Here is a 12,128-nt window from a genome sequence, read left to right as displayed (position 1 = left end):
GGCTCCGGACGGCTCGGGAGGAGGGCTAGGGGAAGTGAGGCGGGACAGCACCACCTCCTCAAGCTAGCCGACTCGCCACCCTAGACTGAGCAAAGGGGCGGGGTGACAGCGCTTCTCCTTTAAGAGGGGGCGGGGCAGAGCCTGCCGTTTGTGCTCCCCTCCTCCTCTTCCTCCTTCCCTCCTACCTTAACCTCCCCCAGCCGCGAGATGACTGACCAATCACCGGGGCGGCCGGAGGAAGGCGGGAGAATGCGAACCCTTCTGTCCGGCGGGAGGGGCGGGCACCGAGCCTTATAAGGGCTGAGCCCTGCGCAGGCGCAGAGGCATCTGCAGGCGGAGGGGAGGGGGGGCCAAAGAGAGAGAGGGACTCACACACACATACATACACATACACACACTCACACCCAGACACTCTCACTCTGGGTACTTGGGAAAAGTGGGGGACGAGAGGGAGGACGGTCAGTGGAGGCCAAGTAGCGAAGGGAACCGGGAGCAGATTGTAGGCGCGAGGGGGACGCGGAGCCCCGGCAGTCGTCCGGGACGCCCGAGCGCCGCGTCCCCGGCGGCGGCACGGCCGGAGATCTCGGCTGCCCGGGCGCTGAGGGGGGCAGCTGATCTCGCTCCGCCCGAGGACGTGTGCCCGCGGCGGGGTATGTGAGGGTCCCCCCCAGAGGGCAGGGGGCGGAGGGACTCAGTCGGCTGCGCCCCTGTGAGGGGCGGCGGGGTCTGCCTCCTCTGCGGCCCGGGCGGTGCATGTGTGGCCGCTGGATGCGGAGGAGGCGGCGGCGGCGGCGGCAGCAGCAGCAGCAGCAGCAGGATGTTAGGGCAGCAGCAGCAGCAGCAACAGCTGTACCCGGCGACGGGGCTCCTGGCCGGGGAGCGGGGCCGGCTGCTCTCCTGCTACGTGCAGGACTACCTCGAGTGTGTGGAGTCGCTGCCCCTGGACATGCAGCGGAACGTGTCCGTACTGCGAGAGATAGACACCAAGTACCAAGGTGAGTGGGGAAGCAGGCCGGGAGGGGCGCCCGGCTTGCCGGCCCGGCTGACAGCCCCGCGCGTCCAGCTCGGGGCACTGGGTTTCGGGAAAGCCTGGTCGCTTGTTGAAGCCAGGGCTGCTTCTGGCAGGGAATCAGCCATTTTATCAGCTGGGGATCGCTCCTCCGGTTCTACCCCCAGAGAGGAGGAGGAGCTGCAGGCGGGCCGGCTGGCTGGCTCCGGCCCCCGGCCGGAGGTGTGCGGGCTGGGGGAGGACGGCTCGGCCCCCGGTCCCCCCCCCCCCAGAAGCAGATACAGTGGAACGTGCTGCGGGTGGGGGAGTGGGCAGCGGGGCCGTCCCCAGAGAAGTTCCTCTCTCTCCCTCCTCTTCCCCCTGCCTAGCAGCCCCTAGCTCTAGCAGGGGGAGGCGGGCTGACCTGGGGGTTGCTGCTCTGCTTTTGCACTGTTCCTTCAGCTAAACAGTTAAAAGGAGGGAGGGGCTCGGCGGGGGATGGGGGGCGGTGAAGGGGGGTCGGGTCTCTGCCCCGGAGTGGGCGGTGCCTCCGAGTTTAACGCTGGGGACTCGAGGGGCCCGCGCGCCTTAGTCGGGGTGACTAGGGCGAGGGGAACCCCGGGGGCCGGGACATAGGTCTGCCCAGGCTTCTGCACTGGGACTCCCCTGTGCGCCGAGCCAGCGGCACAGACGCTTCCCGCAGCTGGCGCGTCTCCGACGCCCGCCCCGCGTGGCTCCTGGGGTACTGCGTCACTTCCGGGGTGGGCCGGGCCGGGCCGGGCCGGGCTGGGCCGTCGCGCCACGGCGGGTCTGGCTTCGCGGGGCTCGGAAGCGGGGCTGGGGGAGCCCAGGATTTGGGCTGGAGGCCCGGAGCACCGCGTCGGCCCCTGCCCGCAAGGCGTCCGTTACTGCCCGCGGCGCTGCCTTGGGGCGGGGGGGAGTAGGGAGCGGCGGCTCACCCAGCGGGGGTTTGGCTGGGGGGGGGGGGGGGGGGGGGGTTCGCACCGGGGGGGGTTTGGGGGGGGGGGGGGGGGGCGGCGGCCATGATCCCGGAGCCGAGCCTGCTGGAGCCGCCCGGGGAGCCTGGGACCGACCCCCTGTCATCGGGGCCCCGCCCCCTCCCCTCGCCTCCTCGTGCACTGCGGGGGCTGGGGTGTTTAGTCTCGGGAGTGGTCCTGGCCCGAGGTGGAGGGAGAACGTGGCCGAGCATCGTGGTAGGGGTGCAAAGCCAAGAACCCTCTGCAGACCTTGCGCTGCCCCTTCTCGCCTTCCCTTCCTCTCGCCCTCACCCAGAATACCGAAAGGTCCCAAGGTCTCGCTTAAGCATACTCCTCGCCCTGCATTCCCCACCCTCCTCTCTATTCTCTGATCCCTCCAAAAGTGGCCAGCTTCCCGAGGTGAGGGAGAAACTTTTCCTTGATCCGTGAAGTCTGTCAGACCACACTTGAGGAGCAGCAGCCGCGCATCTCCCTCCGCTTCCCTGCCAGACTTTTGGGGGGAGAAAATTCGACCCTTTGCAATCTGACTTGTGCCCTCAGTGCTCTACTGAAACTTGTCCTTTCAAAGATCACTGAGGTCCCAGCCATTCTGGCCATACCTTCCGCAGTCTCTCCTACCTTGACTTAAAAAATGTCATAATCACCTGATTCTGGCTCCTTATTCTCTCTTTTCAGCCTCCTTTTTAGTGGTGCTGTTGCCCTGGGTCCATTTCCAGTAGCTCACAGAACATCTGAAACAGAATGTTAAGACGTAGAAAGGGCCTTAAAGAACTTGACACCTTCATTTTGTAAATGAGGAAACTAAGGCTCATATCAGTGAAATCTCTCGTTATACAGCTAATTAGTGGAAGAGCTGAGTCTCTAAAACTTAGGTCTCCTGATAGGGTACTCTTTTTTCTACAACAATTCATCTCTACCTGAATGGCCCACTGATAACTCAGACTAAGCCAAGTTTAGCTTAGCCTCCTACCAAAAAAAAAAAAAAAACCCAAAACAGATGACCCAAACCCAAGTAAGTCGGGAAGACCTGAATTCTCATGTGGCCCCAGACACTTCGTAGCTGTGTGACTTCACTTGGCCTTTGCTTGTTTCCTTATCTGTAAAATGGGGGTGATAACAGCACCTAGAGAAGTTTGTTGTGAGGATCAAATGAGATAATTGTAAAGTGCTTTGCACAGTTCCTGGCACATAGTAGGTGCTATATAAATGTTAGCTATTATTATTTTGATAAAGCCCAAAGTGTGGTAGAAATGCCAGCTGCTGCTGCTCTCAACTTTTGCCTTCCTCCTCACTTTCTGTACTTGCCTATTTGTGCCTACTTTCCTTATGCCTAGAACACCCTGTACCTGTTGAATTTTCACCCATTTTTAAAGCCCCATCCCATATGTCCCTCCTTCCAGGAAGCCTACCCTGATCCTTCTACTGGATAATGACTTCTTCCTCTCACAGTTATCACTTTGCATTTCTTTTATAATTATTTATCTCCCATTAAATTATAAGCTCCAGATGGATAGAGATACTGCCCTATCTAAACTTGTAATTTATCTGGCAGTAAACCATCCTACAGAAAGTAGCTTATTAAATTTTAATTTCTATATAATTTTTTTGTGTGTGTTTGAGCAGACCTATGATTTTAAATCTAGAAAGCTTCTCACTTAAAAGAAAAAATCCTCAAAGTTAACTCATGCTCTTAATCTCTATGGTTGTCTTTTTGATATGCATAGGGAAATTTAGAAATAAGAGGCTAGGGCTTTTAAGATTTGCCTATTGAATGTTTTGTCTAGGGCTAATATTAAGCATATTAAAATTACTTTTTAAGCTTGAAACTTTTTTCAAGCTTATATTTAGCCCTTATAAAGTTAAAACCCTTATCAGAGGTTGGGGCAGGATATTTTGTAACTGCTATAAGGACACCACCTGACTGTTAAGTATGCAGTTGTCTTGTATCTCAAGACCCAATCGTGCAGCTTTACAGACTGAACAATTAGGGTTCCATTATGGTAATAACTTGTTCAGACAAATAGTTGATTTCTAGATAAATTTAAGGTAACAATAATTTGTACCTTAAGCACATACTGTCCTGTCCAAATCTCCCAATATAATATTAACATCCTATATTTCATCTGTTAGATTCATTCCTCAGGGACAGGCTCTTACTGGTTTACCTCAGTGTACTACAATGCTTTGCATATGGTAAGCACTTAATAATAATGTTTTAATTAGGTTTGTGATTGATTGAGATTTCATATGTGCTGCACTGTGTCTCATGAGGTACACCTTGATACAAAGATACACTGACTTAAGTACCTTTAGAGACACTGAATTATAATGAATCTGGTGTTATGAGTCTGGAAGGAGGGAATATTTGAAAGATAAATGTGTTCTGCCTTATAGAGTAGATCAAATATATGAATAATCATTTGGGAAGAAAGTTTACTGTGTGTAACTTTGGGCAAATTAATTTTATAAGTATTTCATTTATTAAGCCGAATTTTTTAACATAACTTTGTTCTGCATTTCTTTTAAAAGTTATCTATTTTTGCAGGAATTTATTATGTCCCACTGCCCCTTCCCATTAAACAATTTTTGAAAACCTCCCGATTTTGCCACCAGACTTCATCAGCCTTCTCTCTCCACTCCTATGGCCCTCTTCTTCCATTGTAGAGTTTCTCTAGAAACCTTTATTTTGAGAAAGGGCCCAGGGGTATCTTCCCCTTTCCCTCTTTTCCTTTCCCTTTTATGTCTGTTTTCCCTGCTATGAATGTAAGCTCCTTGTGGGCAGGGTTTTTTTTTTTTTTTTGCTTCTATTTGTACACACATAGACACAGTGTTTGGCACAAGGTAAGGACTTAATAAATGCTTCTTGACTTGATAACAAACATGCATAGTATAGCAAAACAAATCTCTACATTGGCAATGTCCAAAAATGTAGGTTTTGTTCTGCATTTTCAGTCGTCTGGACTTGTGGTTTATCATTGTGATGATCAAGATTCTGTTATCCTTCAAAAATGGTTTTTTTCCCCATAATGTTGACACTGTATAAATTGTTCTTCTATATCTGCTCATTTTACAGGTCACAGAGGTCTTCCTAGTTTTCTCAGAAACTGTTTTTATCTTTTTGTGTGTGGCACAATAACATTCTATTCATAAATGGTCATTTGTTCAGACATTCTCTGTTAGGTAGGCACCCCCTTAATTTCTAGCTCTTTGCCACCACAAAGATTTGCTATAGATTTTGTTTTTGTACATGTACAGGTTCTTTTTCTCTTTCATAGAACTCTTTAGGCTATAGGCCTAATAGTGGTATAGCTGACCCAAAGGGTAGCTTAACTTCTGGGGCATAGTTCCCAATTGCTTTTCAGATGGGCTGAACCAATTCACAGCTTCACCATCCATGTGACTGTTTTCCTTGCAAGAAATTGTATACTCAGGGGCGGCCAGGTAGCACAGCGTGTAAGAGCACCGGCTCCAGTGTTGAGAAGACCTGGAGATCGAATCCCAGGCTCAGACACTTAGTGCCCACCCAGAAACACCTGGCCGTGTAACCTTGAGCAAGTTACTTAACCCCAATTGCTTAGGGGAGGCCAGGTGGCTCAGCGAGTAGGAGCACTGGCTCCAGTGTTGGGACGACCTGGAGAGCGAATCCCGGGCTCAGACACTCAGCACCACACCCAGAAATAACTGGCCGTGTAACCTTGAGCAAGTTACTTAACCCTGATTGCTTAAAAAAAAAAAAAAGAAATTGTATACTAAGATATTTATCTTGTTATGAAATTAGTTATTCATTGATTGGTATTAAGCATCGAACATTGGTTCTACACTGGGAACAACACATTAAGTACCATGTTTGTAAGATTGCAGATCACTGTGGATAAGATGTGGGATAGATGAAATTAGTTTGTCTTGTTTCTTCCCATCTGCCCCCTCTTGGCCCTTGATCATTTCAAAACCTTTGTGTCTAGAAATTTGCCCTTATTTCCCTAGAAGAAACCTAGATCATTTGGAAATGTAACTAACAGGGAATAATTTGAACTTCTGAAATAATAGAGTGGCCTTGCTGCTAGCCCAGATGACTGAATTACTCAGATGGCTGCCAACAAAAGGTTGCCTACACTACGGGTGTCAAACTCCAATAGAAACAAATCCCTATGGGTTGGATATTGACTTAGAAAATTATAAATGAACATTATTTCTCATATTGTATTTTTTTTTTAAAATTTATTAAACATTTCCCAATTACATTTTAATCTGGTTCAGGCCACACTTAGGAGTCTTGCCAGCAGAGTCCATGAGTTTGACACCTGTGGCCTATAGCATGCTAGAGCAGAAGAGCTTTGGGTTGGGAGTCAGAAGATATGCTTTTGAATCACAACACAGATTTTCCCTTTAAAGGTAGTGTTGCTTTTCTTGCTAAGATAAAAATGGATTTATAAGACAACATTTTAAGTTGGTGCTTTAAAGATGTTGCAGGAAGTTTGTCAGCAAATAAAATGACCAAAAAATCCATTGTCTAGGTATATAAAGCAACAGAATCACCATAATGCCCTTTTTGGTTGATAATGGAATCACTAGTGTAGAAATTTCACTGTGGAGCTCTCTCAGTTTGTAGAATTTAAAGTTTTCTAATATGAAACTAAAATGTGGAAGCTATTGAAACAAATATGATGTTAAGCATTCTTTCTGAAACAAATAAGTGAATTGGGGCCGTGTATTTATTTAAAACTTTGTCTTACCGATCAGTTAAGAGTGGATTGTAGTTTCCTTTTTTTTTCTCAGTTAAAGCTTCCGTTAGTTTTTCTGGTGTTATGTTTCCATGTTGGATATGGTAAACAGTATAGTTGAGTTTTTATGTTTTGAGTTGCTTCTATTCAGAGCACTCCAGTGACTTAAAAAGAAAAACTCTTTAAAAAACAAACTATTCTCTAACATAGGGTAGTGTTCTGATTTTATTTTTTTACCTCTTACAGAAGCATTAAAGGAAATTGATGATGCCTGTGAAAAATATAAGAAAGAAAATGATCCACATCAGAAGAAACGCCTTCAGCAGAATCTTCAGAGAGCATTAATCAACAGCCAAGAACTGGGTGATGAGAAAATTCAAATTGTAACACAAATGCTTGAGCTGGTAGAGAACCGGGCAAGGCAAATGGAGTTGCATTCACAATGTTTTCAAGATCCTTCAGAAAGTGAGAGACCTTCAGATAAGACAAAGATGGATTCCAGCCAACCAGAAAGGTCTTCAAGAAGACCCCGCCGACAACGGACCAGTGAAAGCCGTGATCTCTGCCACATAGCAAATGGGATTGAAGACTGTGATGACCAACCACCTAAAGAAAAGAAGTCCAAATCTGCCAAGAAAAAGAAACGTTCAAAGGCCAAACAAGAAAGGGAAGCTTCACCTGTTGAGTTTGCAATAGATCCCAATGAACCTACATACTGCTTATGTAACCAAGTGTCTTACGGGGAAATGATAGGATGTGATAATGAACAATGTCCAATTGAGTGGTTTCATTTTTCATGTGTTTCGCTTACTTATAAACCAAAGGGAAAATGGTATTGCCCAAAGTGCAGAGGAGATAATGAGAAAACAATGGACAAAAGTACTGAAAAAACAAAAAAAGATAGAAGATCGAGGTAGTAAAGGCCATCCACATTTTAAGGAATTATTTGTCTTTTATAGAATTCATTTACTTTGCAGAAAAATGTTTTAGGATAAATGCATAAGGCTATGCAATAATTTTTAATCATTAGTATTAATGGAGTATTAAAAGTTGTCGTACTTTGTCTGTGGTTTACTTTTCTGCACTGAATAACCAAATGTTTTAAAGCCAGGTGGTCTTAGAACAACACATGGAAAGAATTAGCAACAGTGGGAATATGGTGTGAACAAGTTGCTTTTATTTTTCTCCACAAACTATACATATCTTATTGTCACTTACGATGGAAATGTTGTTAATGGGTAAACACCAAAGGTTTACTAGGATTTAATTCTTCTGCACACTTTAAAAGTTTTTAGACTCTTCAGCTGATGTGAACTCTGCTTTACCTCTGTGATACATCGAACCTTATCTCTAGTCTCATGAAGGTTCATTTAAGGAGCTAGAGAGGAAAGTTAATTTAGGATTCCATGTGGAATAATGTACTCTTTTCAGAGTACCTTGCTGTTGTATTTTTCTTAGCAGCATTTTGATACACTGTCAGTAACCCATTTGTAAATGACTCCTTTTCACAAAAGCAGCTATTAATCCGCCTGTGTTTTAAAATTTAAAAAGTTCTCCTTAATAAACTCGGGCACTACAGAGTAGTTGGTATACCAAAAATACTACCGTTAGGTTAGAGTGGCAGAATTTAAGCTTGCATAGCAGTATGGGTTCACATTGTTCTTGAGCATTCTTAACGGTGTATTGTATTTCCTGATACTGAAAACAATAACAAAAACTCCAACTCTGAATTTCTGTGATCTGCTGGGATGCTTGGGCACAGTTCTAATCAATTGGAAAGCAATATAGTAGTTCTTAATATCTGTATATCAAAAAAGTTGTTTTAAATAGTTTTGCTGTCATTTAAACAATTTGCTTTCATTTAAACAATTTACATCGATGATGACACATCATTATTTTAACTTAGAGTTGTATTAATCTTGACTTTCTCTTGTTGGTGTTCCCTAATATGTTTGCTTTGAATGAATATGATTTTAGGATAATGCAGTTAATCACGTATTTGTAAAATGGGTTTTTCTAAGTCTTATCTGTTAAAGATAAGAATGTTGAAGGGTGTATGTTTGGGGATTTTTGTTTGTTTGGGGGGGCTATAGCTTTGTGTGTAACCTACTCTTCCTCTTTGTTTCTGAGCCTGACAATCTTGATTCTTATTCACCTGGTAAAAACCCTGTCTGGGTCTAAGAAATGTTTACTGTGTAAGCAACAGGGTGTTATGGAAAGAACATGGAACTCTGGAGAGTCAGACTGCGGTTCCAATCCTGACCCTGAGACTAAAACTAGCTACTTCATGTTAGACAAGTTGCTCACTTCTCTGGCCCCAATTTCCACCTCTGTAAGGGGATAGACTTGAACTAAATGATCCATGAAGTCCCTTAAAATTAAAATTCTCATTTTCTGTACTAATTTGAATTAGAGTGAAGATTTCAAAAACTAGTAAAATGGATGTTTATTTTTTCAAAACATTTTCATTTATCTGAAACGTGAAGGCATATAAAGATGTTGTAGCAAGTGGGAAGAGCTTCAATAGCTAGTTTTGACTGAGTACAGATGATCATATTAGTCCTAGGGGAAACATCATAAAACATGGTTAAGAAATCATCCTTTTATACATTAAATGTCAGTTGTCACATGAAGAAATTCCTTTCCCAGCCAATAGGATTAGAACATTTCTTACTCAGTTTCATAATATAAGTTTCTTTGTTACTAGACTGTCACGAGATTGTTTTTTGTGATATATATTAATGCTTAATGGTTAGAAAATACTTTCACATATTTGATTGTCATGCCAGCTGAGATCAAGTCGGGGGGAAAATACATATACATATATATATATATATATATATATATATATATATAGTGCTTTGCAAGCTTTCAGGTGCTATATCAATGTTAGCTAGAACAATAATAACACCAGTTAATGTAAGCATAAGCTTGGTTTAATTGTAATCTGCCAAATGAAAATTGATTAAAATAGACCTGAGTACTAGGACAGTGATTAATAACTTGTGACTGATAAGACTAGTTTAACAGGAAAGAAAGGAAAATAGTTGCCTGGAAATTTTACTTCCTGGTATGGCATAGATTGAGTCTTAGTACTCAAAAAAATACCCCTATTCAGTTTTTACAGGAATATCTGCTTTCCTATTAGCACGCACCTTTATTCTGAACTATGTGCAAAACTAAGAATGTAGCTGGCAACTCCTAACCTTGGATAGCTAGGGTGTATCACCACTGAGCCAGGTAAGAGTTTGTCTGCTTCATTCTTTTAGTAAAATCCAGTCAAATGGTTGGGGGTGAAGTGTGGGGTGAGGGGAGGAGGTATCATGGAGCATTAACAAAGGACTGGGAATCCATAAGGAAAGAAATGTATAGTTGCTGATACAAAATGAACAATTTTAACTAATTTTCCTATTTAAAAAATTTCAAGTCTTGCTGACCCCAAGCAAATTCTTACAGTGTACTACCACATTCTGTCTTCATTCATTGTCATATGAAAATAAACAAAGCTAACCCCACACTCCACTGTACCTAGAATCAAGGAATCTATAATGTCCATGACAAATGGCCATTCAGATGTACCATTAGAGATGGGAAACTTCCCCTTTTAAAAAAAATGCCAAAAAACATTTTGTTGCTGCCCCTTTAAACTTTGTGATTACTTAGATCTGATGCATTCTTCCCCCAGCCTCCTCAATAGAATCCTTTGGATTCTTGGATTGTAACAAACAACTACAGTTAGAGCAGATCAACACATTGGCCATGTCTGAGAATGTGCATCCCATTCTGTTTAGAGGTGGAAGGCATGTGTCACTCTCTGTGGTCATTAGGTCACTGCAGATTCTTCAGACTCTTAATGTTTTCCTTTACATTTTTGTGGCCATTGTGTACATTGGTCTGCTTATTTATTTTGCTCTGTATCAGTTCACATAAGCCTTACCAACCTCCAGATTCTCCATATTCATAATTTTTTAGATTACAGTAACATACTATTACACTTAGATATTACAGTTTGTTTAGATGTTAGTTTACAGTTAGTTTAGAACTTCTAGTTTTTTGCTACTACAAAAGATGCTGCTATAAATATTTTTATGTACTGTATGTATAGGATCTTCCCTTCTGCCTTTGACTTTTTGAGCATTTGCCTAGAAGGAAGATCACAGGAAGAAGGTAGATCAAAGGGTATATACAGTTTAGTGATTTTTAAAAATGGTTTTCCAGAGCCATTATAACATTCCCTAATTCTGCCAACAGTGCATTAGTGCTCACTACTTTCCAAGATAGCCCATTTTACTTTTGGACAGCTCCAAGTGTTAGGAAGTTGGGAGGGGGGTTTCCTTATTTTGAGCCAAAATGTGCCTCAACAACTTTTAACCTGTTGGTCTTGTACACTTTATTTGATAGATTGTAAGTTCCTCAAGGGAAGGGGTTGTTTCATTTTTGTCTTTGTATTTACAGTGCCTGGCCCATAGGTGCTTAATAAATGATTATTGATTATTCCAAAAAGTTGTTCCTTCTAGAGCCAAGCAAAATGGATGTAAAATTTCTGTCATAAAATGGCCCTTTTAAATATTTGAGGACTGCTCTCCAGCACCTCCCATGTTGTCTCTTCTCTGGGCTAAATAGTCCTCTGGTTCTTTCAACTTGGGCCTCATATACATGGTTTTAAATCTCTTAATTGTTCTGTCTTGACAGTGTCTTATCCATGAGTAATTTGACCAGAACAAAGTATGGTTAGGGGCAGTAATCTTCATTCTGTTCACTATAGCACAACGAATATACAATCTAAGTAAGATATTTTTAACATTTAGGGCTATCGGTTCATATAACTTTATATGGAGCTTACAGTCCATTGGAATTTCTTAATACTTTGCACATGAGCATCTGTATTCAAACCTAGATATTCCAAGTGTAGAACTTTTTAAGTATCTCTGTTAAATTTCATCATATTGGTGAGGCAGCCTTGCACAGTGAAAAAAGCTACAGACTTCAAGCTAGGAGCTGGGTTTTAATTCAGACTGTGACCCTACTAGGTAAAACATTTTACCTCTACCCAAGAAATACTTGCCTATTTTTTTTTTTAAAGCAATTGGGGTTAAGTAACTTGCTCAAGGTTACACGGCCAGTTATTTCTGGGTGTGGTGCTAAGTATCAGAGCCCTGATTCTATACCAGGTCATCCCGACTCTTGGGCCAGTGCTCTTACTCACTGAGCCACCTGGCCGTCCCGATACCTGCCTATCTTGGGGTGATCATGAGGAAAGCTTTTTGTAAATCTTAAAAGCTAGAAGTTCTAGGGGCAGCTAGGTGGCACAATGAATAGAGTACCAGCCCTGGAGTCAGGAGGACCTGAGTTCAAAATCAGTCTCAGATACTTAACACATTTACTTAACACAACCCCAATTGCCCTGCCTTCTTCCCCTCC

The 12,128-nt window shown here is 43.5% G+C and overlaps 1 protein-coding gene across 2 annotated transcripts; it reads left to right on the top strand.

Annotated features, from left to right (window-relative positions):
- The first annotated feature begins 670 nt into the window (after window positions 1-670).
- ING2 (inhibitor of growth family member 2) lies at window positions 671-9,692 on the top strand. 2 transcript variants are annotated; one of them, XM_069096525.1, is made up of 3 exons: window positions 4,117-4,179; window positions 6,244-6,378; window positions 6,954-9,692. In XM_069096525.1, the coding sequence occupies exons 2-3, from the start codon at window positions 6,342-6,344 to the stop codon at window positions 7,622-7,624; spliced, it is 708 nt and encodes a 235-aa protein (XP_068952626.1). In that variant the 5' UTR covers window positions 4,117-4,179; window positions 6,244-6,341; the 3' UTR covers window positions 7,625-9,692. The 2 variants fall into 2 exon arrangements, with proteins under 2 accessions (XP_068952620.1, XP_068952626.1); XM_069096519.1 differs by lacking the exons at window positions 4,117-4,179; window positions 6,244-6,378 and adding an exon at window positions 671-995.
- Window positions 9,693-12,128: the final 2,436 nt, after the last annotated feature.

The sequence above is a fragment of the Petaurus breviceps genome, unplaced genomic scaffold (assembly GCF_028583685.1).
Source record: "Petaurus breviceps papuanus isolate PSGF00001 unplaced genomic scaffold, PetGlider_PUasm1.0 126, whole genome shotgun sequence".
NCBI classification, from domain to species: Eukaryota; Metazoa; Chordata; class Mammalia; order Diprotodontia; family Petauridae; genus Petaurus; species Petaurus breviceps.
Note: the sequence above shows the minus strand (reverse complement) of the source record. Positions and strands in the feature narration are given on the sequence as shown.